This window comes from Xiphophorus maculatus, chromosome 22 (assembly GCF_002775205.1).
Source record: "Xiphophorus maculatus strain JP 163 A chromosome 22, X_maculatus-5.0-male, whole genome shotgun sequence".
NCBI lineage: Eukaryota > Metazoa > Chordata > Actinopteri > Cyprinodontiformes > Poeciliidae > Xiphophorus > Xiphophorus maculatus.
The window spans coordinates 3,465,056-3,491,039 of NC_036464.1; the positions used below are offsets into that span (position 1 = coordinate 3,465,056).

Sequence of the window (25,984 nt, forward strand, 5' to 3'; positions counted from 1 at the left end):
AGGTTTGACCTTTAACCTTTGAAACTTCAGCAGCTGAAATGTCAGTTAATGATCGTGGATCATAAAGCAACCAGCAGGTGGCGATGCTGCGCCTCTTCCTCAGACCTCCTCCTACGCTCGGCTAACCTCGGCTCCTTTCGGCTCCTCTCCAGCCACAGCAGCCAGTCGGAAACGCGCAGCAGCGTCGCGGCTCCGCGGCTCGTCTTGCTTTTCTCCCCGCCGTCCAGCCCTCCGGTGCGGCTCTCCCCTCCAGCCCGCAGCCCAGCGGCGGATCCACGGCCTCTGTGACGGCCGGCCACGGCGCGCAGCGCGGCGGAGCCTGAACCCTTTCCGGCTCTCCTCCTCCGCGGCGGAAAACCCCGGACGGAGGCCCGCGGTGTGCGCTCCTCCTCCCGCAGGCCTTCGGCCCGGACTCCCGCCTTTCTGCTGAAAAATGGACGGCTTCACCGGAAGTTTGGGTGAGTACGGGACCCGACGCACCCAGAACCGAACCGAACCTGCTCACCTGCTCGTGCATAGGTAGGAAGGTGAGGGCCGCACGCGCCTCTGGCGGGTTTACACGTGTCACTGCTGTTTGTTTCAGGAAGAGGCTGCACCGCCCCTCTGGCCGCTGCAGGGCCACAAAACCAACACCTCCACCCGCAGGAGGGTGTACAGCAGGGTGTCAAACTCCAGTCCTCGAGGGCCAGTGTCCTGCAACTTTTAGATGTGCCTCTGCTGCACCACACCTGAACAGAATAATTAGGTCATTAGCAAGGCTGGGAGAACTGACCTACACCAGGAGGAGGTCATTAAGTCATTTCATTCCAGCATTTCGTACCTGTGGCACATCTAAAAACTGCAGGACTGCAGCCCTCGAGGACTGGAGTTTGACACCTGTGGTGTACAGAGTCCAAACCTGCCAGAACCGGGTTCTGGTGTGGTCCCAGCTGGGTGCAGCTAGTTCAGGTAGCAGAACCCAGCTGAACCTGGAGGAACAGAATTGTTTCTAGTCTCCCAAGTCCAGCACAATACAGGTCCAACCGGGTCGAACGGCCCATTAGAAACCAAGGGCAGCAGTGGTCCTCAGTTGGTTCTGGAGCCCCAGGTTGGGCCACACATAGTCCTCTACTGGAAGCTGATTGGACGATCCATTAGTGCAGGAGTGTCCAACTCCAGTCCTGCAGGTTTTAACTGAGCCTCAGGTACAAACGGCTTCATCACCTCAGTTCTCCAGAACCTTCACGGCCTCATTGTTCTGTCCAGGTAAAGCAGAGGCTCATCTAAAGGTTTCAGGGCAGCAGGCCTCCAGGACTGGAGTTTAACCCCTGGGTCTTAGTGTTTTGGTTCTGATCCAATCCACTGCTCTGTTCTGCTGGTCCCGTTTCATCTGGTGAACACGGGATCAGTTCACAGGGTCGGTTCCCCTCTAGGGTTCTGTTCCTCTTGGGTTTTGGTTCCCTGATGGGTTTTATTAAAGTAACTGGGTCAGAACTGGTTTCAGATCTGTCCAGGTCCTGTCGGATCAGAACCTGTGACCGGGTTCAGGTTGGATCCTCAGCTCTTCTGCAGGCTGTTAATCACCCTCAGATTCAATCCAGGTGTGGCAGAAGGGAAACATGCAGGGGTTAAAGGTCACAGTGTAGGGAATACCCCCCCCCCCCCAGGTGTTCTGATACTTGGAACCATGTAACGGGCCTTCGGTTCTGGTTGTGTTGCTGCGGTTCTGAGCTGGTTCTGGTGTCTGTGCAGACGACAGCATGTCGGCGACCAGCGTCTCCGACGTCAACGACCGTCTGTCTGCGCTGGAGCTGCGCGTCCAGCAGCAGGAAGACGAGCTGACGGTGATGAAGGCGGCGCTCGCCGACGTGCTGCGCCGCCTCGCCGCGTCTGAGGATTCTGGGGCCAACAGGAAGCAGCACGGAGCCAAAGGTAAGGCGCTTCCACCTGTTGCCATGGATACACGCTGCAAGGCGCGGTCACCAGCTACGCTGCACCCTGCAGGCGGCGCCGCCATGCGCGAAGCCTCGTCTCTGTCCTGCATCGCCAACGGCGGCACGCCCGGACGCAAGAGAGACTCCGCCTCCGTCACCAGGAAGGAGACGGTATCTTCGGCCGCCAAGAGGTAAGAACCCACCGGGTCAGCACTGGGGCCGGCAGAACCAGAACCGACCAGAGGGCAGTAGAAACTTTAGAACCAGAGCAGACCCGACCAGAACCAGAGTAGAACCCATCAGAACTGAAGCTTGGCGCTCTCTCATGGTCCCGGTTCTGTTCACAGCGGCTCAGAGAAGAAGAAGGAGGCGAGCGGTCAGCGCTCCCACATGGAGGAGATCCAGGAGCATGAGGAAGCTCCGCCCCTAAAGGAGCCGTCACCCAATCACTCGTCCCCCATCCTGTCCCACCCCCCCCAGAGGTCGGCCCCGCCCCCTGACTTCGCCAAAGGCCACGCCCCTAAAAGGTTCCACTTCCTGATTTGTCGGCTGCATCTGACCTGTTTTCCTGCTGATGCTGCTCTGACCTCACCTACTAACCCGTCTCTGAGGCTTTCCCTGCACCTGATTGGCTGAGGGTATTCTTGATCAGCCAATCAGGTTTAAGAGTGGGAGGAACTTTGAAACTGCCTTAATGCAGGAGCTGCAGCCCTGACTGCTGTTCTGCTTATTTCCTTATTACTGGGTACTTTAACCTGCTAACCAACTACAACCAGCTAACTGTAACCAGCTAACTACCTACAAACTGTAACCTGATAAAGAACTCACCAATTAACTATCCTGCTAGCTAACCTGTGACCTGCAAACTGCTAACTGACCTGTAGAACCCAGGTCACTGGCTTCTAACTAGCACAGAGGGGTATTGTCTGCATGGTCTGTTTCCATAGCAACAAACGCTACATAATGTTCTGTCTGATCTCCTCAGGCTACCTTAACCCTTTCAGTCCGCCTTAAGCATCTTCCTCCAGGCTCTTCTCTGATTCTTCTTCACTGCTGAAATGAGCTGAAGGTGTTTGAAATGAAACCTTTCACTCCTCACCTTGATCCTGCCTTGCTTTTAACTCCTCCCCCTCTGGCTCCTCCCCCTCTAACTCCTCCCCCTCCGGGTTCTCACTGCGTCTCCTGGTGCTTTGGGTGTTTGTGAGGCAGGGAGTCTCTCTGTTGTTTCTGAGTCAAAGCTTTGACATTTCAGCGTCAATGAATAAAAAAGTGATGATGAATCTGATGAGAGTTCAGTGATTCCTGCTGCTCACTCTGTGTGTGTGTGTGTGTGTGTGTGTGTGTGTGTGTGTGTGTGTGTGTGTGTGTGTGTCTCCAGAGGTCCCAGCGTAAAGCGGTCTTCAGGAATGGAGCGATCCCAGAGCAGCAACTGGGATTCAGCAGAGAAGAACCGGAACAAGCTGGTGAAGGCAGCATCTACCTCCAAGCTGCTGGCCAAAGTGGTGAAGAACGCAGACAAGTACAACACACACACACACACACACACACACTTGGGGTTTAATAACCCAGCTGAGATTACTTGAGAACCTGTGAGTGTCGGGTCCGATTAGGGAGGAGAGTAATGAATGTTTCCTGCTCTTTCAGGCACAAAGACCCGGTGGTCAGCCAAGGTAGGTTGTCCTTCCTCGCCAAACACACCACACCCATCATCATCATCATTATCGTCACTGTCTACCAGCCAATAGGAATCCAGAGGGTCCAGATGTTTTCCGGCCTGTAGTCTGTCAGACGCCATGTTGTTGTTGTTGTTGTTGTTGAGTGACCATGTGACCATGTCTCTGTCTCAAACCAGCCAAAATGTCGACCCGAGAGAAAAACAGCCTCGCTGGTAAGTTCAGCTGAAGCCCGCTAACAGAAAGTGTAACACTTCCTGTTTCTGAACCAATCACCTCCTTCTGCGTGCTTCCATTGTCTGGCTCACTCATCCATCTGCTGATGTCACTGTTTGGCCCCGCCTCTTCCTTGTTTATAGAATTTATCTGCAAGAAAAATCACCCTGATTGGAGCCTGAACTTTTTCAAAGCTTCACAGCGAATCAGAACAGTTCCTTGTGTTCAAATCAGGCCAATCACAGGCCTTCTGTGCCTGTGATTGGCAGAGAAGGTACCGCTGTACCTTGATTGGTACCTCTGCAGGGACGGCTCGGAATATCCGAGTTGTTTTTATTGACGACTCAGACTAAAACGGCCTAAAGCTCCTTCTGGGTGACTTTACCTCACCTGTCTAAAACCTGCCCCTCACCTGTCTACAAGGCTTACCTGCTTCTCACCTGCTCTGGGTTTGGGGTTGGTTTTTTCCTCCTGGGATTCTGTCAGCAGAACCTTCGGGCTCCTACTTGAGGTTCTGGTCTGACCGGTTCTGTTACAGCAATGGCCCATCTGACCCAAACCTCGGTTCTGTTTGTTGTTTCAGAGGGAAACTCTATCAAGATGTTCATGCGAGGTCGACCAATCACCATGTTCATCCCTTCAGACGTGGAGAACTACGACGACGTCCGGGCCGAGCTTCCTCCAGAACGACTCAAGCTGGAATGGGTGTATCCTTCCGACCAGTCGGAGAACCAGTACCACCAATTAGACTAATAGAGCCCCAGATGGAGCCCAGTAGAACCCCAGGCGGTCCAGTAGAACCATGAGTGATCCAGTAGAACCTCAGGTGCGGTTCCGGTGCTCCTTGACCCTCTGCAGGTACGGGTACCGCGGTCGGGACTGCCGGGCCAACGTCTACCTGCTTCCCACTGGAGAGATCGTCTACTTCATCGCGTCCGTGGCGGTTCTGTTCAGCTACGAGGAACGGACCCAGAGGCATTACCTCGGACACACCGACTGCATCAAGTGGTGAGGAACGCTCGGCGTCGCTTCCTGCTCCGCCATTGGCTGCTGCTGTTGGTGATGTCATCGCTCTCTGTCCGCAGTCTGGCCATCCATCCGGACAAGATTCGGATCGCCACCGGACAGATCGCCGGAGTGGACAAAGACGGACGGGTGAGCAGAACCGGTTCCGTTCCCAGAATGGGAAGGTTCTGTTGGGGGAACCAGCAGATTTTAGTTCTTAGCACAATGTGCAGTGATGGCATAGTTAATTTGAAAAAGAAACTTTAATCTGATTACTCCTTGAAAAAGTAACTTAGATTACAAGTAACCTTTTTAGTTACTTTCAGCACCTGCTGACAACAACCTTCCTCCAATCAATGTCAAATTACACTGAGTTTTGCCAATACTTGTGTAATCGCCATTTATTTTATAAACATCAACAATGTGTCTCATTGTTGAACCATTAAACAATAAATCGTTTCATGGTTACAACAGTCAAAAAAAACCTTTAGTCATTTTTGCGTGTTTTTCTTAGTTCCACTATTGTCTGTAAAACTCTAGATAGGATTTTAGAGCCCCCTTGCAGCCCCCTCTGTGTTACGGCCCTGCTGGCTCCACCAATCAGATGGCTGCACAGATTAGTGACACTTATCTTAACATTAATGATTAGAGTGATGTTCAGTTGTGTAACTTTACAAACTCGTTCGTTGGTGGCTGTTTTCACGTTTATTGATCTGTTCATGTTAGTCTCCATGTTTAAAGTTTTCTATATGACCTGTGACGTCATTCACAGGTCATATAGATATTATTACATTAATACATATTCATATTACCTAGACATTAACAAAGATATTTGGACGGATCATCCAGGAAATGATGGACAGGGAGAATCCGACTGAAACGACCTGGATGTCAGTCAAATTCTGGGGTTTATTGAGTCTCTGCTTATTTCTAAATGAGCAGCTTCACCTTCAAAAACAAGCCCAGAAAACCGAACCGACTCATTAAATTTGCAAGTGACTTTAGAAAAAACAAGCCCAAAGTCGCTTATAATAATTGGACCTGATGACAGAAACAAATCAAAGTCAAATGCAGTTTGCATCAAAATAAACAATCACCAGTTGCTTAGGCCTGTCGATAAACAATAAATCAATTAATCGTACGATAAATTAAACCTATCAACCTCATTTTAATTATCGGCATTATCATCTCTTCCGGCCTTTTTCTCTTTCTGTTGATGACACTGAATGAAAAAAGGCTCAACTCCGGTGCTCTCCACTGACCCTCCCTTCCTCATTTCCTTAGTGTAAAGCCCAGCGCAGAGACACGATCTTAGAGCTGTCGGCCCATTTTCAAACCCTGACAGATCACACATTAGCCGACAGAAATCCTAGGTATAACGGTTCCATCGGGTTCGGTCCTGCCCTGTGGTGTCCAACAATGGGCACAAAATAATGGCTACAAGTTCAGTGAACTAATTTTAAAACCAGGCATTAATCAATGCTTTACTACAATCTACCTGCAATGCATGTGGCTAGTGTCAGCGTAAAGTCCTGACTGAATGAAAATCATTAGAACCTGTTTACGTCACGTTAAAGAAGAACAGCTGAAAAGTTACCGGGTTTATCAACTGTGGTAGTAATTTCGCTCCAACTCCTCCTCTTGTCATTTCTATATTCTTTGCATGTTGAATAAACATTAATGTTGTTTCCACATATCATCTCCAATGTCAGCTGGACTTCGGGTTGCGCCGTGTCAGCTGTTTGGGATTCCCCTCCATAATTTCCCCTCAGAAAGCAGGGAGGGGAATCCTGCTTTCTGATTGGCTACCTGTCACATTCAACAGGCTGCTTTAAGCTCCCAGTCAGTAAAAACCCCTGATTTGGATCGGAGCGGCAACGACGATCTACCGTAACACACCACACAATCTTAGAAAGACCAACGTTCTAAGATTGTTGTAAGGGGAAAAATAGGAACAAAAAATCATGTAGTGTGAATTATTGCATCAGGTAGTCGATGTGCCCATCTTCTCTATTTAAATCTAATTATTACTGAAGGGCAACATGATATACATACTTCATAATCTGCACTCTTTTGGTTGAATGCAGTATTTATTTCCACTTTGGCTTTATGTTGTTTAGGTTTTTTTCTAGTACATTTTTGTTAATGGAGACTGAGGATCCATTTCATTTTTGTTTTTGGTTGTTTTGTTTATTTTGTTTATCAGCTCCAGTGTTAAATATTCTTTTGAAAATAAAGTGTATCTATCTTTGGCAGGAAATCACATGCATTATTACATCATTTCCATTAAATCAGTGTAAAAAGGTCTTCAGACAATATTATCGTTTATCAGAATAATTTTCGAGACAATTAATTGTTGAGCAAAATTTGCTATCGTGACAGGCCTAGTGTTGCTGAATCAAAACTTCCTGATAGCATAGCTAGCTGATTAATGCTGGTTCTGATTGGTTGGTTCTGACTGAGCTGAGTAATTCTGCAGAACACAGGGAGGAGATAGATTATTATGTATTTATTTATTCATAAATTCTCTCTCATGTTTGGACATATTTAAAGTTTTAATATGTGAAATCTGTGTTGTTGTTGTTTACGCTGCAGCTTTAAGCAAACGTCCCGGGTGGAGCAGAAATGACGCTCCGTCTGTGAAAAATCCCCACCAGTTGAACAGCGAGAGCAGAACCAGCGTCTCGCTCCGCAGCTCCAAGGCTTGAATTATTTTTCAGGCTATTTGTTCAGCTTTCTGACAGTCATGCTAATCCGGGGAGTGTTGCTAGCTGTGCTGCTCTACCTGCTGTCTGGATCCGGTTGTCATTTTTTCCTTATGTTGAGCCTCCATGCAGCCAAACTCAGTCAAGTTCTTGTTTTTTCTCCTCCTCTCCACTTGGTCTTTTATGGCTCTAGTGTCCCTTATATGAAAGTAGGCTGACAGGAGAGGCGGGAAGACATGCGGCAAATGTCGCCGGGTCCGGGAATCGAACCCGCGCCGAATAAATCTAATATCATATTAGATTTGTTGTGTTGATGCATTGTGACATCATTTTCCGCCGCAACACGCCAACGTCCCCGTTCACTCAGAGCGTTAAAGTTTCACACGACAGGATTTGTTGCTGCGCAGCGAGAAGGAAACAGGAAACCAGCTGCAGGCTGAGAATGAGACGCAGGTGATCAACAAGAGATGCTGATCGATCACCGATCATAAACTTTTACACGGAAATCGGACGAATATAATCGGAAGGGTTAGTGTGTGTTGAAACGAACAGAACCGTTTGAACGGGTCGGGTCAAAACTCAACCACCAAAGACGCTGGAGTCTGGTTGGGACCTCGACCTCTGAATGTTGAACCTGGCTGGTTCTGACTGGTTCTGTGCGGTCCGTTTCAGGCGCTACAGCCTCATGTCCGGGTCTGGGACAGCGTCAGCCTGTCCACCCTGCAGGTCATCGGTTTGGGAACCTTTGAACGCGGCGTCGGGTCTCTGGCGTTCTCCAAAGCAGTGAGTGTCCATCAGGAGGCGGCTATGATGCACATTCTGGTTCTGTAGAACCTTCCTAATGGGTCTCTGTGTTTCAGGACTCGGGTCAGCACCTGAGCGTCATCGATGACTGCAACGACCACATGTTGACGGTTTGGGACTGGCAGAAGAAGTCCAAGATCGCAGAGATCAAGGTGAGCTGGTTCTGACTGGGTTCTCCCGGGTCTGCAACCGGTACTGGCTGGGGTGTTCTGGTCCCTGGTTCTGACAGGTCTGGACCCGGTTCTAAGTGGTACCCGTTGTTTCCTTACAGACGACCACCGACGTGGTTCTGGCCGTGGAGTTCCACCCGACCGACCCGAACACGATCGTTACCTGTGGGAAGTTCCACATCTTCTTCTGGGCCTGGAACGGGAACTCGCTGCTGCGCAAGCAAGGACTCTTCGGGGTGAGCAGAACCCAAGAGAACCTTTTGGACCGCCCGCGTTATTACTGGCTAAAGGGATTCTGCACTGAGCTGCAGCTCATGATCCCAGTAGAACCAGTAAAACCAGTAGAACCCTGAGTGACTGAAAATCATCTGGCTGAGAGGAAAACCTTCAGTTTAGAGCCAGAAAATAACTTTGTTCTAGAAACGGACCAGTGGCACCAAACTGGTTCTGGTTCCGGTGACCAACTGGTTGGTTCAGTTGGACAGAACCTTCAGTAGTCTGGTCACATGATCCAACATTTCCTCTTCTGTGGTCAGAGTCACGACCGGCCCAAGTTCATCCAGTGCCTGACCTTCCGGAGCAACGGCGACATCGTGACCGGAGACTCGTCCGGACAGCTGCTAGTCTGGACCCGGAACTCTGCCGAGGCGCCCACGGGCAAGGCGCCGCAAGGTGAGAGGAGGACGTCATCAGACCTGAGCTTCATGTCTGACCATTTGATGAGGTCCAAGTGTCGGCTCAGACACTCACTGCTGTGTGTGTGTGTGTGTGTGTGTGTGTGTGTGTGTGTGTGTGTGCAGCCTTCCAGATGAGGACCGACCTGCGGCCAATCGAAGCTCATGAGAAAGGAGTTTTCTGCATGTGCGACATGCGGAGCGGCTCGCTGCTGACCGGAGGAGGAAAAGACCGCAGGATCGTCCTGTGGGACCAGCAGCTGCAGCTTGACCGCGACATCGAGGTCACACACACACACACACACACACACACACACACACACAGAGACGGAGCTTAACCCCCCATGTGTTCTCAGGTCCCGGATCAGTACGGGAACATCCGGGCGCTGGCGGAGGGAAAGGGGGACGAGTTCCTGGTCGGGACGTCCAGAAACTTTGTCCTCAGAGGGACCTTCAACGACGGCTTCCAGGTGGAGGTCCAGGTGAGGTCACATGATGACATGACATCACAGAGAGGACCTGTGGTGCATTCAGGGTCTCTCTCTCTTTCTGCGGTGCGTTCAGGGTCTTTCTCTCTCTGCGGTCTGTATAGGGTTTTTTTCCCTGTGGTGCATTCAGGGTCTCTCTCTCTCCACGGTGTGTTCAGGGTTTTTTTCACTCCACGGTGCGTTCAGGCTCTTTCTCTCTTTCTCTCTCCACGGTGCGTTCAGGGTCTCTCCGAGGTCTGTATAGGGTTTTTTTTCCCTGTGGTGCATTCAGGGTCTCTCTCTCTCCACAGTGCGTACAGGGTCTCTCTCTCTTTCTCTCTCCACGGTGCGTTCAGGGTCTCTCTCTCTCTCTGCGGTGCGTTCAGGGACACACGGACGAGCTGTGGGGTCTGGCCGCCCACCCCAGCAGGGAGCAGTTCCTGACCTGCGCTCAGGACCAGATGGTTTGTCTCTGGAACTCTCTGGATCACAGCCTGCAGTGGAGCCGCACTCTGGAGGTGAGGGGGCGGGACTTGTGACTGGGGCCTGCTGATTGGTTGGAGGGCTGACGGGTGTGTTGCTCCTGCAGGAACACGGACACTGTGCAGAGTTCCATCCCAGTGGAGTTGTAGTTGTCATAGGAACGCACTCCGGAAGGTCAGCGATGTCATCGCTGTGTCTGCTTCTGATTGGTTGCGCCCGCCTCCCTCTCCTTCTGATTGGTCGCTCTGCACTCTTACATGTCTCCAGGTGGTTTGTTCTGGACGCCGAGAGCAAAGATCTGGTCGGGATCCACTCGGACGGCAACGAGCAACTGTCGGTTCTGCGTTTCTCAGTCGGTGGGTGGAGTCTGCTGTAACCGTGGTGATGTGAAGGGACGATGGTTCCCATCATGCCTCTCTCCCTCCATCCTGCAGATGGCAGCATGCTGGCCGTGGGGTCTCATGATAACTTCATCTACCTGTACAGCGTGTGGGAGCAGGGCCGCAGGTACAGCCGCTACGGGAAATGCTCGGTGAGTTCCTATTGGTCGGCTCCCTGCCCTCTAATTGGCTAATAGGTCAGAGTGCAGAACCACAGCCACGCTTGGTTCCGTCCAATCAGAACCCAGGTTTTCAAGACCAGAACTAGAAGTAGGACCAGAACCAAGAATAAGACCAAGACCAGAACCAGTCCACCATCATCAGGTGTTGCAAATGTCCTGATTCCCCTGAATGTCTCTCCAGGGTCATTCCAGCTACATCACACACCTGGACTGGTCACCTGACAACAAGTTCATCATGTCCAACTCTGGGGACTATGAGATCCTCTACTGTGAGTGCGCACACTGATGCCGCAATGAAGTACTCCCGTAGTTCCCCTTTAGTACGTAGTACTCCGGTAGTACCCCCGTAGTACCCCCGTAGTACTGTGTGTATTTCCAGGGGACATCCAGAACGGCTGCCAGCTGATCCGGAACCGCTCTGAGTGCAAAGACATCGACTGGGCCACCTACACCTGTGTGCTGGGATACCACGTGTTTGGTCAGTGCTCTGCTGGGGCCGGGTCGGTTCTGAATGTTCTGATGGTTCTGATGGAAGCTGCTGTGTTCCAGGCGTCTGGCCCGAAGGTTCTGATGGTACCGACATCAACGCTCTGGTGAGGTCCCACAACAGGAAGGTGATCGCGCTGGCGGACGACTTCTGCAAGGTTCACCTGTTCGCCTACCCCTGCTCCAGATTCAAGGTGGGTCCAGAACCGGAACCGGAACCGGCCGGCGTGTTCCGACGGACTAACCGCTGTCTCCGCAGGCGCCCAGCCACAAGTACAGCGCCCACAGCAGTCACGTGACCAACGTCAGCTTCCTGCACAGCGACAGCCACCTGATCTCCACGGGCGGGAAGGACACCAGCGTCATGCAGTGGCGGCTCGTCAGGAAGCTGGTCGACGCCCCCAAGCCCGCCGCGCGCCGACCCAACACGGCCGGCGACCCTGCTGGAGACACGGCCGCCGCAAACGCAGCCGGCGAATCGGCCGCCACGCAGCCTCTGGCCGGACCCGACCCGGCCGCCGCCGAGAACCCGGACCCATCGAACCGGGTCGCCGCAGAAGGAACCCCGCCCCCCTCGGACAGCACGCTGAGCCTGAAGGACAGCCTGGAGACGAGCGACGACACGGCAACGCCGAGCGACGAGGGCCTGCCTCCCCTCACTCCGCCCTCCTAGAGGGGGCGGGGCCTCTTCCAGGTCAGGTGTCTCTGTTGCTGCTCCTGACGCCGTCAGGGTCGCCGACCGCCAAGCACCTGTTCGCGCCCGACCATTTCAGGACCACTGTCAGGAATTCGACGGGAAACCCACAGAAACTGTCCGGACGTCTTCAGGCGTCGGCCATCTTCCCAGAAACGCTCTAGAATCTGATCCAGAACCTTCCAGGTCTCCTCCGATCCGCCACAGAAAGTCACCTGATCTGCTCACTCAGGGCAGGTGAACACTAGGGCTGCACCGACTGCACATTTCTGTCCGATCTTTGAAAAAACTATTGTTTTTGTTTGAAACGGCGACAAATATAGAAAGTCGCTGAGTTGGTAACGGGGCGACTATTGCAAACACCTGGCTGGGCGGGGCTAACCGGGTGGGCGGGGCTAACAGTCTCACTGCAGAGGAAATGAGGACAGTGGTTGATTTTTAGACCTTTACAGGGAAAAATAAGATCAGCTTCACAAATATCAGCCAATCAGTGATCTTTGAAATTTAAGAAATCTGCACCAGTAGATCAGTTAGTTGTTTTTCACATTATATTTATTGAATTTTATAACATAAAACAAGTGGCAGTGATATATTTGACGTAGGGTTCACATTAAACAAGTCAGTCCTCAAAGTAAATAAACATAAATAATAAAGAAACAACAACAAAAAACAACTCAACAGTATCGTATATCAGAAAACAGAAATAAAGAGGGAAAAAACCCAAAAGCGTTATTGCAGCTTTCTTCAGGATTCATTTCCTTTCCTCTGACAACATAAGTGAGTCGCTCCAGAGCCACACATGATGTCATGTCCTTCATCATTGTGGTTTGACGATATGTCCATTTTTAAAAATCTTCTGGCCTGCAGGCGTCTAAAGTCAATGAATTTTAACTGTCTGGAGCTGAAAACACCGTTCTCTGGATAAATACCTAAAACACATTTTAGCCTCAGCAGGTACAGTCACTCCAACAATCTTTGACAAAGTTTACATAACTGAGTTCCAGAATTGCTGTAATTTTGGCCCCACAGTGAAAAAGAGCAACCCTTCCTGCAGCTGTCTGGGATTATTGGCCCAGCGATTCCGTTAGTCTGGAGTTATTTATCGACGTTCTCATCAACCACTGGCATTAAAGGAGTTTCATCCTTGTTTTAATTGACTTCTAAGCACGATGCACCCTCGGTTAACACAGGATACCTGACACACCTGTGATGACCTCATCCAACATTTCAACCCTTTTCTGTCCCAAAGAGCCACCTGTTATCCTCCCGTCTGCCACAGGGGGCAGCAGGGAGCTGAAGGGAGGAATTTGTCAAACGACAATAATTTTTCCCAAATAAACAGTCTGATTTTCCTCCAGTGACACGAGTTGACCTCGAAGTTAAACAGGAAGTCTTTGGTTTTACAGGAAGTTTGAGGATCAGAGGAAACCTGGAAGATTTCAGTTTTGTTTCTAACTTTGCTTAAAAACAACCATCTGCAGCTTTTTAAAATCAATGTAATTTAAATCTGTGAATCAAAACATCACTGAAGGATGCAAACAGCTGCAGGCTTTTATTCTGAAAAGCCACAGATGACATTGAGTTTCAGTCTAAATGAATACAACAGAGAAAAGGAACATTCTGTTAAAAATGATGTCTGTGTTTAAAGCGATTCTGACCCGTCACGTTCTAGATCCACTGGTTTGGGTTTCAGAAGCTTCACACTGTTGCCAACAGGAAACCAACAGGATGAAAGAGGAAGTGGTTGTTTGGCGAGGTGACCTTCAGGTTAAAACTGTGACAGAGAACCAATCAGAGCGAAGCCTCCCGCTTTGCTGGAAATCCCACTTCATCTTGAGAAGAATTGATCAAAGTGAGCCCTCTCTGTTCATAAAGGATCTGTGTTGTTTGTATATGCTGCAGATGGCTGTGTGTATATTTCTGCTCAACACTAGAGGGCAGCACTTCAGTCACATTCAGCTCACATCTCTTATCCAATCAGGCGACAGCAAAGGGGAGGGCCTGTGCTCTGATTGGTTGCTCTCAGTGACTCACTGCTGGGCTTTTGTCTGTTCTGGACCATTTCACTTCAGGCCTTTGTTGAATGTGTCAATGATGTCATTCAGGGGCGGGGCCTTCGCGGAGGGGGGGATGAGGGGGGGTTGATGTTGCCTTTTTATTACTGACTCATCTTTTCTATGTTTGCCTCTAAAGGGCTTCTGTGGAGTTCAGGGACTCACCTGGATGTTCAGGTTGGGGGGGGTTCACGTGAAGGGGGCGGGGTTTGCGTTCATTGATCCTCATTGATGATTTTTATGTGACTGTTTTGAGCCAATCGTCTTCTCTCATGCATTCCTGTCAGAGGGCAGACTGTACTGAAGATTTCAACACAAAATGCAAATAAACGTTGCTATGGTGACAGCCAATCAGCTTCGTCCTTGTCTGGTCAGTGACGCTTGATGACGTCAGAAACAGGAAATACCATATATTAAATGTACTCTTTAGATTACTGCTCACCATCGGTTCTGGTTCTGGTTCTGGTTCTGGTCAGGAGCTCTGCGGTTTCCATGTCCAAAATGTCCAGCCGAGTTCTGAAACAATTCTCTTGGGCTGAACGGACCCGGTGTTACAGAAAAATCTGTGACAGGGGGCGATAGTGTGCAAATAAATACTGATCCAGCTGGGATTGTAAGATTCATGGCTCCTTTATTACCGTCGACTTGTTTTAGAGGCTGAACAACCAGCATCGCATCGAATCGCCGTCATTAAAATATGTAAACCGACTGGCCGTTTAGTAAATCAGCAACTGATTAAGAAATGAACACTGGCTATTGCCCCCTGCAGTCACTGATTTTTCTGTAACACGCCACCAACTGGTAATGAGTGTGAAACGCATGACAAAAAAAAAGTCAAAAAATCTGATTTAGCCTGGTATCCTCTTCTTCCTGAATCTTTCTGCAGTAGCAATGTCTAATTTCATATGACTAAGATTGGTAATTATCTTGTTTCTCTGAATCCGGTAATTCCTGCAATGCAGAATAAGATTAGGACCGGACCGGACCGGACCGGAGGAGGTCAGCTCCAGTCGCCGTTTCCTGGCCGTCCGAGTTCAGATCCCATCCTCAGTGCAGCTGAGGCTAATCGTGGCTTTGCAGACGATCCTGCTGATTAATGAGATCATTAAAGTTCTTGAATCAGTTTGTGTGTCTGGAGCAAAAGGAACCGACCCTGGAAATGTCAAACCCAGGTTGCATTAGCGGCTTTCTGTGCACATGCTAGTAATATTCACTGGCTTAATAAATGGAATTGGATTTATTGTGGATGTTCAGATTAACCCTCTAGTTTTTATTTTCTCTGCTGGTCAATTCATTGCAGTCGTGTTTGACCGCAGGTCAGGTGGTTGAGTCTGAACGGTTTGTGATTCTGTGAGCTGTGGCAAATAAAGCTCCAGCATAGTTCATGTTTTAAGGTATGAAATCTGCAAAGAACGTTTCCTTTGCACGTTTTAGTGTTGAGTGAAGCTACGCAGTTTTCATAGTAAAGGTGAAGTTGAGTTTTACGTTCAGAGCTGCCTAGCAGATCCGTTTGCTCATTTCTCCATGGCGATTTGTTCCTACCAGACACAACCTTCACTTTAATAGGATCAATGGAATCAATCAACAGTAACTGCAGACTATGTATTGACCATGTTTTGTGTTTACAAAGCAGACGTCTGTACAATCATTCAGCTTTCAATGTACAAATAACATTTGTACATACCCGACACTCTTGATAACAGTATGCATATTACATACTCTATGGCAGGACTGTCAAACTCCAGGCCTCCAGTCGCTGTCCTGCAGGTTTTAGATGAGCCACAGGTAGAAAACCCTGGAGTGAAATGGCTTAATGACCTCCTCCTTGTGTAGATCAGTTCTCCAGAGCCTTAATGACCTCATTATTCTGCTCAGGTGGTGCAGCAGAGACACATCTGAAGGTTGCAGTGCAGTGGCCCTTGAGGACAGGAGCTTGACACCTGTGCTCTCTGGAGCCAGGGGGCCTTCTCTTGGTGGTCTGTGAAGATGGTGGTTGTAATCCAGGCCAGAGAGTAAAGCTGTTTTCACACCTGATAGTCCAGTAGACTTGGTTCCATTGGGTACCAAAATTGCAACATTTGTTACATTTTCAGCAGCTGTGGTTCGCTTTCACACTGCACTGAGTCAAACAATCCAAACTAACTGAAACCTGTTATCTTTTTAGATAATGGTTAAATTATTAACATTTTAATATTGGTTAAATTTATTTCAGCTTTAAGTATTTAATATCTCTGTGTTTTTATAGGAATGTGAATCTTTCAGATCAATTTTGATCATATTTCACATTTCATTGTGTCATGTAGCGCAGGGCGCTGGTCTTGGTCTTGACTACGACACTAGAGCTTTTGTTCTGAACCGAGGCGACCCGATGTCTGGACCTGAGTGTTCAGAAACGGGTCACCTAAAGCAGAACAGAACCTTTTTTTCTGAACTAACAGAACCGGCTGTGTTCCTCAGAACCTTTCAGTTGGGTTTTTCTGAGGTTCTCCTGCAGTCTGACTGGTACCGGGTCAGCTTGGTTCTATTGGTAAAACGTTCTGTAGAGAAACCAAACACTGATCTTTGGTCCAACCAACAGTTTATTTACTTGTACAGGACACGTTAAACGGGCCCAGGTTCTACCAGGATCCGGATGAATGTTCTGATTGGACCACCAGTCCGGTTCTAGTTCTTGTCTCCATTGCAGCGGTCTGTGTGGCAGCAGGTCCAACCGGGTCGGGAGCAGTTCTCCAGCCGAGTGCAGCCTTTCTCTCCATTATCTGCAGACAGAAAACCCATCAGAACCTCTGCTGGACTGGATCGAGGTTCGGTCCAGTTTGCATGTAAACCCAACAGTCAGACCTAGCGACACGGGTCGGGTTTGGCTGCAGGTCCAGAACCTGGTCGGGTTCTGTTGGACCGGTTGGTTCAGGACACCCGGTGCCAAAGTAAAGAACCTCTGTGTTATTTCTGAGCAGGATGTCGTTTAAATCCCAAATTAAATTAATTTCTAGAATTTTCTCCTTTAAATTCTGGAATAAATGATAAACTTCCTGTCCAGCAGCAAAGCTGATAATCTATAATCTAATCCATGAATCTGTTCTTTCAGGCTGGAACACTTTATCAGAAAGTTCACTAAATAAAGTTCAAGCCATCAGCTGATCCAAATGCTGGTTCTACTGGAGGTTTTGTTCCTGTTAAAAGGGAGTTTCTCCTCTCCATTGTCGCCCTCTGCTGGTCAGGAGGAGCGACTCACCTCTGGTGTAGCAGGCCTGTTGGACCTTCCCAGTGCACTGCAGCAGCAGGTTGTTCACCATCAGGAAGTCTTCTCCATAGCAGCTGATGTGGAACTGCTGAGCTGCAGAACAAACACGACGATCAGACAGAACCCGCCCGACCCAGAACATCCGGAGCAGTCTGGACCGCAGAGGCAATATTTCACCACCAGAGGGCGCCCCAAACACACCAAGAACTACCGCAGATGTTCATTGTTCCTGACAGCAAACTACAATAGATAAATAACTGATTCACGCATCCCTCAGAGCACAACACCTGGGAAAATACCTGGAAAACACCTGGAGAAAACCTGGGAAAATACCTGGAAAGCCCTTTAAGCCCTGATCCATTTAGCAGAACCATCCTGGACGGATCCGGTTCTGTTATGTCCAGAACTAACAGAGCCGTTCAGAACCAGAACCTCTCCAGGCGGACGGACGGCAGAGCCACCTGGACATTTTCTCACAATGCACTGGGGTTCTTCACATTGCATTGTGGGAAATTATTCCTCCTTGGTCATCTGCCATTTAGAGTTGACCTTTCATTTCTCTCAAAGGCGTAGGTGTGGTCTAAGTTTTGGTGGGACCTTACAACTTACTGACCAATCCCCCCCCCCCATTTTTGACCGGGGGGGGGGGCACCACATTGGCTTAATTACCCCCTCCCCCCAACCATAACCAGATCATGCATCTTGTGTATACAACCAGATACAATCATACTCAGCAGATCAGTTCAAGAACATTTTACTTTTTCCTTTTCAAAATTCAGCAAACATTACAAGTAAGATCAAAAGAAATATCCTCTGGATCTACTGATTATACAACAAACACAATTGCAGAAAAGAACAAAAAATGACTTCTTGCACTTCAGGAAAAAGATCCAATTGTTGAGATATTATTGCGTGATAGATATCTAACTTATGGGTCCCCTCACTGTACTTACAGCCGAGGTAGCGAAATAACTTCTAATGTCTGTCGTCCTTTTCTTTTTTGGTGGCGACATGGAGACTCATAATAAAAGTCAACCTCAGAAGGAGACCCGTTCACTGTCAGCACCGTGGACCAAGCTTCCGCTCCGCGTGTGGCCAGCTGGCCGCCGCCTGGTGCAGCCAATCAAAGAACGTAGATCCACGTCCTGTGAGCCAATGGCGGGTCGTCATAGTTCAGAACAGCGAATTTTAAAATGAATGCTACCACTGCGTAGTATATTGAAATATTAAACTAATCAATGTAGATTTTCGTTAATTTATTTTGTTTTTGTTAAAAAATACATGTTTTTTTTTTAAATTAATATGGCAAAAATTGGTTGGGACTATTTTATATCCCTTGAATATTGGTCGGGACATGTCACGACCGTCCATACCCAAACCTACGCCCATGGTTTCTCTGCGGGTTTTTCTGGGTGCCATGGTAACCGTTCATATCGGCCTTTAAGCTGCCATCAGTTTCCATTCTGCACCATAGAGGCCTTTAACTAGGCCGTCTGACCAGCTGGATGCTTCAGCATCTCTGGTGGAAATATTTCAACCTTGCATTTTTCTCCAGTTCTGCTTCATTAATAAGTTTTTTAATCAATTCTGTTGAACAATTCAGAAACAACCTCCAGTTTTTATTTGTTATTTGTTGGTTCATTTCAATCGTTTTTTTCTGTTTCAGATGATTTCAGTGATTATTGATCGTTAACTGATTGGTGATCTAACAACGATAATTCAGTAACGTTGAGTTCAATAATTTTTTACGAACATTAAATGTTTTGCTTTGCGGCTCAGAATCTAGTAATGAAGATCCCGACCAGAACCGCCTCTGGAGAATCCAGGATGATGCTCACGTGTTTTGCCTGTTTAAAGACCCAACTTTGCTCTCAGAACCAGAGTTCTGTTAATCCAGTTAAAGAGAAGCAGAACATCCAGGATTCAGGTCAGAACCAAGTCAGAACTTTTTGCAGAATACCAGGAGGACCTTGTTTCTGACAGTTAGGTTCTGGTTAGGCCGAATACTTCCAGGTTCTGAAAGTATTCTTATAGTAATCAGAACTATAAGAAGTTCTGATTAGTTCTGACTGGTTCTGATGGGTCCTGAGGGGATGCAGAGTTGTTCTTACCGGAGCAGAGCGGCAGCAGCAGCAGCAGCAGCAGGTAGACCTTCATCATTCTGGTTCTTTGGGTCCAAAAGGCTCAGAAAACAGAAACTGTGATCCGAGTGGAGCGAAGTCAGACTTTTATCGTCTGCTGGGGAGAGATAAGAAAAGCAAACAGTTCTGGACCCGTGAACTCCGGGTCAGAACCAAAGTCAACGAATTGCTTGTTTAGATCTGCTGAGTCACAGTTTCTGCTGTCCGGATTTCTGCTGAGTCGGGGTTCAAACTTACAGTGAAAAAGAGCAAAACAAAGAGGAACTGAGCAGCAAAAGGCCAGCAGGTTAAACGAGTAACGAGACGATTCCAGTAAGGAGTGAAACGGTTTGAGGTTAAATACTGGGAGAGTGAACGCTGGAAGAACAGACCAGAGCTGATTGGCTAACGAGGACAGAGAGAAAGTGGCACAGTGGGCGAGGGAGGGTAAATAAATCTAACCATGGTAGATTTAACCATGTAACCATGGTAACAAATAGCTGCAGGCTTCTTAATGTGATTCAGACCTGCTTGTGTTCTAATTTAATTCAAATATTTAAAGGTATTTTTGCTTGAATATTAATGTTTATATGAAATTCCTCCTTAAGACTGCTGAGCAGGAGTGAATCCTGATCAGACCGGTACTGATCTGGTCTGATCAGAACTGGACCCTTTTGTTCCATATAAGGGGGTGAGCACCAAAACAAAAACCAGGCAGGAAGCACAGCTGCAGCATTAGTGAGATATCAGATACACATCATGGATTCATAAAGCACAACCGTAATTCTACTTGAAGCTATTTATCTTCTTAAGGTATTATTCATTAAAAATATTATCCACATTTGACTTTCTCATCAGGAGATGCAAATGTAAAAGATCACGACTAAATCGTGTTTCAAAACCTTCCTACGTGAGAAACTCCCAGTTATTGTGTTACCTGGAGAGGTGGGAGCCGTCCGGCTGCAAATGGAGCCCAGGAGCCTCGGTCAGAAATGTGAGGACAAGAAGTCGCTAACTTCCATGATCATCATGCTAGTATGATAGCTGCAAGACTGCTAACCTGTAGGCTAGAGGTGGCAAGAAGCCAACCAACACCGTGATTGGCTTACAGTGTAGTAGTATTACAGGAACTGTGCTGTAGCACAGGGCGGCGCAGGAACTGAAGGTCCATTTCTAGTAACTACACCTTATTTAATTGTTAATTAACATTGAAAACAACAATCACATCTGTCGGGTCGGACTAAGGAGAAGCTGCTGTAACCATGGTGATGTTTGATCCGCATCAGAGCCGATGGAGAGCAGATCCCACAGGTTCTAGCACCCGACTCAAAAGCATCTCCATCCGGTCTGAAACCGGTTCCTGTTGCCTAGCAACGGCACTGTGGTTGACAGTGGAAATGCTCCGATCCAGAACCAGGTTATGGTCCGGAGCGGAGCTTTAAAATGAACCTGATAGGTACTTTTGTTTACCTAAATACCAAGAAGGACCACAAACAACTTTTATGAATTTTCAACCAAGCTTCTGCAGAAGGAGAAAACATAGCAAACCACTTCTCCAAGGTGTTCACCATGCGTTCTGATTTCCTGCAGCAGAGCCTGTCTTTTTATTAAAAAAGGAGAAAGAAGGGAGTCAGAAATGGAATGTGGAGCTAATAAATCAAGGGGCTATTCTGAAACAAGGAAGAACTACATTCTACACACAAGCAGTTTAAGGAGGAACCCAAGATAAGAAGCAGCTGCAGCTTCAAGGTTTAGAGAAAAAGCAAGTTTTGTCTTTCACACGGTTTAACAGATTCCTCCTCTCTGGGGTGTGAATACTAAACCTTTAAATGAAAAACTAACTGGTAACTACTTATGTAAGAATGATAACAAAACATAATTATTCTAACAGAACCGAAACATTTGAATTGTTTAACCCAGTTTAATGAGACCAAAAGAGACAATTATTAATATTTAAAATGATGCCCCTTAAATTAAAGTAAAACATCATCAGTTTATTCCTTCCAGCCATAAAAACCTGAGATCAGTGATTGGATAAATTCACCCAGTGTAGAATCAGTACCGGATCAGAACCGGACCTGTTTGTTACCTGGGATCAGTTCAGCTGTGAAGCAGCATTAATATTCTCAACAAACATGATTTTCAGTTTTACATAGAAATTCATCAAACAGACATCAATAATTAATGTAAAATCATCAAAGCGTCTGTAAAGCGGATAAAACAGCGACACGTGATAGTCCTGTGGTTTCCATGGTTTCCGTCCCAGCTGATGATCGGCTTCAGACGGAGATCTTCTCTGCATCCGTCACTGCGCTGTGCAGACTGTAGTAGTCCAGCAGGTGGCGCCACGAACCGCTGAGTCGCAGCAGCTTCTGGTTGCCTTTCCCAGAAAAGGGAAGAAGAGAGCACAGTTAAAGATGGATCTGGTTCTGGACCAGATGCTGGACTGGTAGTGGACCTTTATCTGGGGAGGTCTGTGGCTAGAGTAGTCATCTTATGTTTGAAGGTTGTAAGATTGATTTGTGCCTCTGAGCAAGGCACTTGGCTCCAAGTTGTCCACCGATTTGTGTATCGGTGTGTAAATGTGAGAGAATGGGTGAATGCAGCTCTAGTGGAAAGTGTTTGACTGGTCAAAATGATTGGAAAATGTTTGCAAAAGTCTGGTACTGCTGGACTGGTACCGGACTTTCACCTGCAGTCAGGAGCCACCAGGTGTATTGGAGCAGACCTAACCCCCCATTAACAACCAGTGAATCCAGTGGATCGCGATTCTCCTTTATGGCTTCAACAAAAACCAAAACCCGAAACACTCAGAGCTGCTGAGTGTCAACTTGCCGGGTCAACTTGGTAAACCAATAGATGGTTAGTATGTAAATGGTCCCTGGGCCATTTTGGACTGGAAAAATTGGACCCCAAGGTAAAAAAGGTACAGAATCTCTGCTCTAGTCCACAGTCCCGTCCTTACCGATGATGCACAGTCCTTCCTTGGCTCTGGTGATGGCCACGTTGATCTGGTGGGGGTCTCCTACAAAGCCAACATGCTCAGACATCCAGGCGCCGTCCGGTTCCTTCTCAATCTCGTCGCTGGGCACGGAGCAGACTGTGGAGAGAATCACGTAGCGCCACTCGCTCCCTGGGAGAAAACAGAATTTGGGTTTGGTTTGGTTCTGATGCCGGGTTGAGGCACAGCCGGACTTCTGACCATGAGTCTGGGATGTCGTTTATAAAGGGGGCGTCCAAACAAAGTGGGAACTGAACTTCACTTCACTTTCCACCAAAGGTTGCGATCTCTGAAAATAAACTTAGCAGGAAAACATGCGGTCTCTCACATGACCTCTGACCCAGATTTACCTTCGCTTTGGAGCCGCGGGAAACTGGCAATGCAGAACTGAAGCCACTACTTCTGATTATCTAACCTTTAATCAGAGATAGACTTTATTATAAGCAGTCAGCAGTTTTATTTATGCTTGAGGATATTTCAAAAAATCCCAATAAGCCAACTTAAATCTTAGTCTGCCAACATTTTTAGGCTTTCTGTATATTGCCTTCCTCTCTCAGCATGATGTGGACCAGAGATCAACACATCAGATGTGAGCCGGTGTCGGAATCAGACTGATGGATGCCAACGTTGTCCATCAATATATCGGATGGGTTGGCGCTGCCAGGAGACCTTGCAAAGGGGCGATCAGGAAGAAACACGTTTTCATTGACAGCCAAGATCTCCTAGTGACTGGACCAAATTTCTGGCTCATGACTCCTTCATCCTGGAGCAAAGCAGGGAAGAGCCTGCAGGTGGCGCTATAGATGATGGCTGGCTTCTTGGTGAGTCCATTAAAAACTAAAATATTTTCTAGCCATTAGGGCCAGATGTTCTGATGCACTATTCCACTATAACCTGCAGGGGGCAGTGGCTGGGCTTCCAAACTCCCAGAGCAAAGCAGACATATGTTTTCATAATATTCACCCTGAACTGTTCTGCCCAAGGCTAGAAGTTAGAAATATATCTTCATTTAATTTAGAAACTTCTACAGTATTGGTTCGTCTGTATTTTATTTTGAAGGTGAATTTTGAGGTAGCAGTGCATTGTGGGTAGCAGAGGCAGTGGCAGTGAGGAACAGGTGATGGTGGAGAGAAAACTTGTCTATTAATGTGCAAACTTCACCTCCTGTGTCGTCAATCTTTTCTAACTCCTCTGAAAGGAGTGGCTGTAAGTTCAATCTGTGTTCTGTTTGGAGTTTTATTAGGATTTATTTAGAGGTCGTTTTAAAATGTGTTTATTCCAGTAATTAGCCATGTCCCACTAGTTTTTTTTTGCATAGTAATGATCATAGCTAGCATGACTGTTTTTAACAACAGTTAAGGTTAATTCTAATTTATGTTTTCTGATATTAGAAGTTTATTCTGTGCATTTAGAGCTGATGAATATTTTATTTTCTGTTTATAGTTTCACTCAACGCTTTTATTGAGCTTCCCACACAACTGTACAAAATTGTAAGAAGACTGTAATAAAGGGCTTCCTGGCTCATGAAAATTGAGTTTGGTTTGCTGTTAATCTGCGTTAACATACACAGAGTTTCCAACATGTTGTGATAACAGTACATGAACTGTGAACCTCCCATCAGAATCATGATGGCGGCGTGAAAACCTTTAATCACGCTGCTACAGCGGCTTCTAGAAAGGAGATTCTTTCAACTCTTCGCTTCATTCACATTGATTTTTGGCTCATGAAATGATGTTTTAACCCTAACCGATTGGAAGACTGAAGTCTCTGCACCTGGTGGACCAGGTGTGGTCTACCAACCAAGCCACATAGACTTTTAGCATAGATGCTACGCAGTGTTTCATAAACGAGACCCCAGATCTGGTCCCAGAGAGACTTTTACCTTGACTTTTTGTGATGGTGGTCACTGTAATTCCTCCCAGTTCCATCTTGGTCAGCTCCTCTCGGATCTCTGCTACTTGGGCGTTATAAGGAGACAGAACCACAATGCTCTTCTCATCCACTCCTGCTTTTACGAGCATTTCAACAATCTTTGTCTGAAAAACAATTGGCAGCAATTAAAATCCTTCATTTAATATCAGGATTCCGTTACAGGAAATCTTTCCTGCCAACAGCCATCACTAATCGTTATAACATTTAATTTCCCTTTGGGATCAATAAAGTATTTTTGAATTTGAAATATCAGGAAAATAGCTTCAGATGCTACAGGACAAACTGGCCACTCCTCCTCCCTTTCTTCTTCTACTACTCTCCAGTTTGCACCGTTTGCCGCCATTTTAACCTTTGGTTTCCTGTTCTTTTCTCTCCATGGCAGCTTCACCTGCTCTGTGTTCTGATTGGCTGGTTCCTTCCTGGAGGCGGCTGGCATGATGCTGCCATCACCTAATCGCTCTCCCTCTCCTGCTGTTTCTACTTTCATGAACATCAGAAATAATCCAACATCAGTTCATCTGTTTCTTCTTCTGCTGTGTCTTCGCTAACCTCCAGTCGGTCGGTTCCCATGGTACTGAGCCCGGTTCTGGTTCTGGTTCTGGTTCTGCTGGAGGTTTCTTCTTGTTAAAGGGGATTTTTTTTCCTCTCCACTGTCGCTACATGCATGATCTGTATGAGGAATTGCTGTAAAGTTAATGATTCCATGAAAGGGATTGTCGCCCCCTGCTGGCCAGGAGGAGTGAATGCTGGGTTTCCTTAGATAGAAACTTCTGAACAATTAGAGCATACTGTACAGTTTGAGAACGAGGATCAGTTAGAATGTGTGTGATTGAATTTAAATATTTTTTTGTAAAGTGAGATGACACTTGCAAAGTGGCACTGTAGAAATAAACGGAACTGAATTGAATATGATGGATAGCAAGTGGTGAAGAGAATACCTTAATTATTTTTAGTTTTGCATCATTATCACTTTTAGACCTCCTGTTCATCTACTTGCAGGCTTAATCATGTATAAAGCAACTCCTGCTTGGAATCAATACAATCCTTTCCCTGAGTCCCTCGAGGGATCAATGACATGAAATTGAGATGCTCTTGGAAAAGTTACCGTCTTCTAACATTCAGGCACGTTTTGGTTCTGGTAGCTGAACAGAAAATGTTACGTACCACATTCTCTTTCTCATTGTGGTTGACTTTAGATTTGTTGTTGCCCTTTGCCGTCTTCACCACCAAACGAACAGTTTCTCCTTCAACATGTCCAAACACGATTGGCATAGTCTTGCCGTTAACGCGCAGGAGGCTGCTCGGCTGCTCCACACCCGTCTTCAGCTTGCTCTCATAAAATTGCTTTGAGGGAAACTCACAGATGCCCTGGTGCTGTTAAAAATAACACAGCATGATGGGTTATGATGCACTGCTGCTGTTACTCATTGAGGACATATTTGATGTTCACCATTCTGTACTGGGTGTCCAGCATCACAGCCGTGTTTTTATGGAGCCTGGTGTAGTAGCGCTCAAAAAGAGACCTGGACATCCCCAGCTTCTTCACGCTCTGGTTCTTCACGATTGGCTGAAGCTGTTTGTGGTCCCCAATCAGCACCACCTGGCAGACCGCCACAAAGTTCAGAGATCAGACCGAAGTCAGTGGTCACCAGACTGCTGGAGAAAATTTTCTGTTTGAAGATTCAAACATTTTTTTCTGAGAAATTCAACTTTTCATTTTTAAAATACACTTAGACTTATTTTATTGTCATTGCAAAAGACATGTAAGGGAAATTGGCAAT

General features: G+C 47.4%; 2 protein-coding genes across 4 annotated transcripts in view; one reads left to right on the forward strand and one right to left on the reverse strand.

Moving 5' to 3' along the window:
- The first annotated feature begins 7 nt into the window (after nt 1-7).
- Nucleotides 8-14,257, forward strand: eml4 (echinoderm microtubule associated protein like 4). Of its 3 annotated transcripts, XM_023327457.1 has the most exons (24): nt 8-458; nt 1,732-1,911; nt 1,984-2,104; nt 2,261-2,440; nt 3,292-3,432; nt 3,558-3,583; nt 3,766-3,801; nt 4,386-4,509; nt 4,661-4,810; nt 4,888-4,957; nt 8,185-8,295; nt 8,373-8,468; nt 8,588-8,722; nt 9,023-9,158; nt 9,287-9,444; nt 9,517-9,642; nt 10,014-10,145; nt 10,217-10,284; nt 10,378-10,466; nt 10,545-10,642; nt 10,854-10,941; nt 11,052-11,150; nt 11,222-11,352; nt 11,418-14,257. In XM_023327457.1, exons 1-24 carry the CDS (start codon nt 434-436, stop codon nt 11,829-11,831), a joined length of 2,934 nt encoding a protein of 977 aa, XP_023183225.1. In that variant the 5' UTR covers nt 8-433; the 3' UTR covers nt 11,832-14,257. The 3 variants fall into 3 exon arrangements, with proteins under 3 accessions (XP_023183225.1, XP_023183226.1, XP_023183227.1); XM_023327458.1 differs by lacking the exon at nt 3,766-3,801; XM_023327459.1 differs by lacking the exon at nt 2,261-2,440.
- A 6,801-nt stretch (nt 14,258-21,058) lies between these two features.
- Nucleotides 21,059-25,984, reverse strand: part of helz2 (helicase with zinc finger 2) — a 30,431-nt gene continuing 25,505 nt past the window's right edge. Inside the window, exons 16-20 of the mRNA XM_023327090.1 lie at nt 25,654-25,803; nt 25,368-25,577; nt 24,154-24,307; nt 22,236-22,403; nt 21,059-21,650 (exon numbers count right to left, since the gene is read on the reverse strand). Coding sequence (XP_023182858.1) covers nt 21,550-21,650; nt 22,236-22,403; nt 24,154-24,307; nt 25,368-25,577; nt 25,654-25,803 — 783 coding nt within the window. The 3' untranslated portion in view covers nt 21,059-21,549. The remainder of the gene's footprint in view (nt 21,651-22,235; nt 22,404-24,153; nt 24,308-25,367; nt 25,578-25,653; nt 25,804-25,984) is intronic.

What these genes read in the sequence shown, in the direction of transcription:
- eml4 (XM_023327457.1), top strand. Translation starts at nt 434, where the DNA reads ATGGACGGCTTCACCGGAAGTTTGG. An exon ending in CACACCGACTGCATCAAGTG is followed by an intron (nt 4,811 to 4,887) that starts GTGAGGAACGCT and finishes CTCTGTCCGCAG; the next exon opens with TCTGGCCATCCATCCGGACA. An exon ending in GCTTCCAGGTGGAGGTCCAG is followed by an intron (nt 9,643 to 10,013) that starts GTGAGGTCACAT and finishes CGGTGCGTTCAG; the next exon opens with GGACACACGGACGAGCTGTG.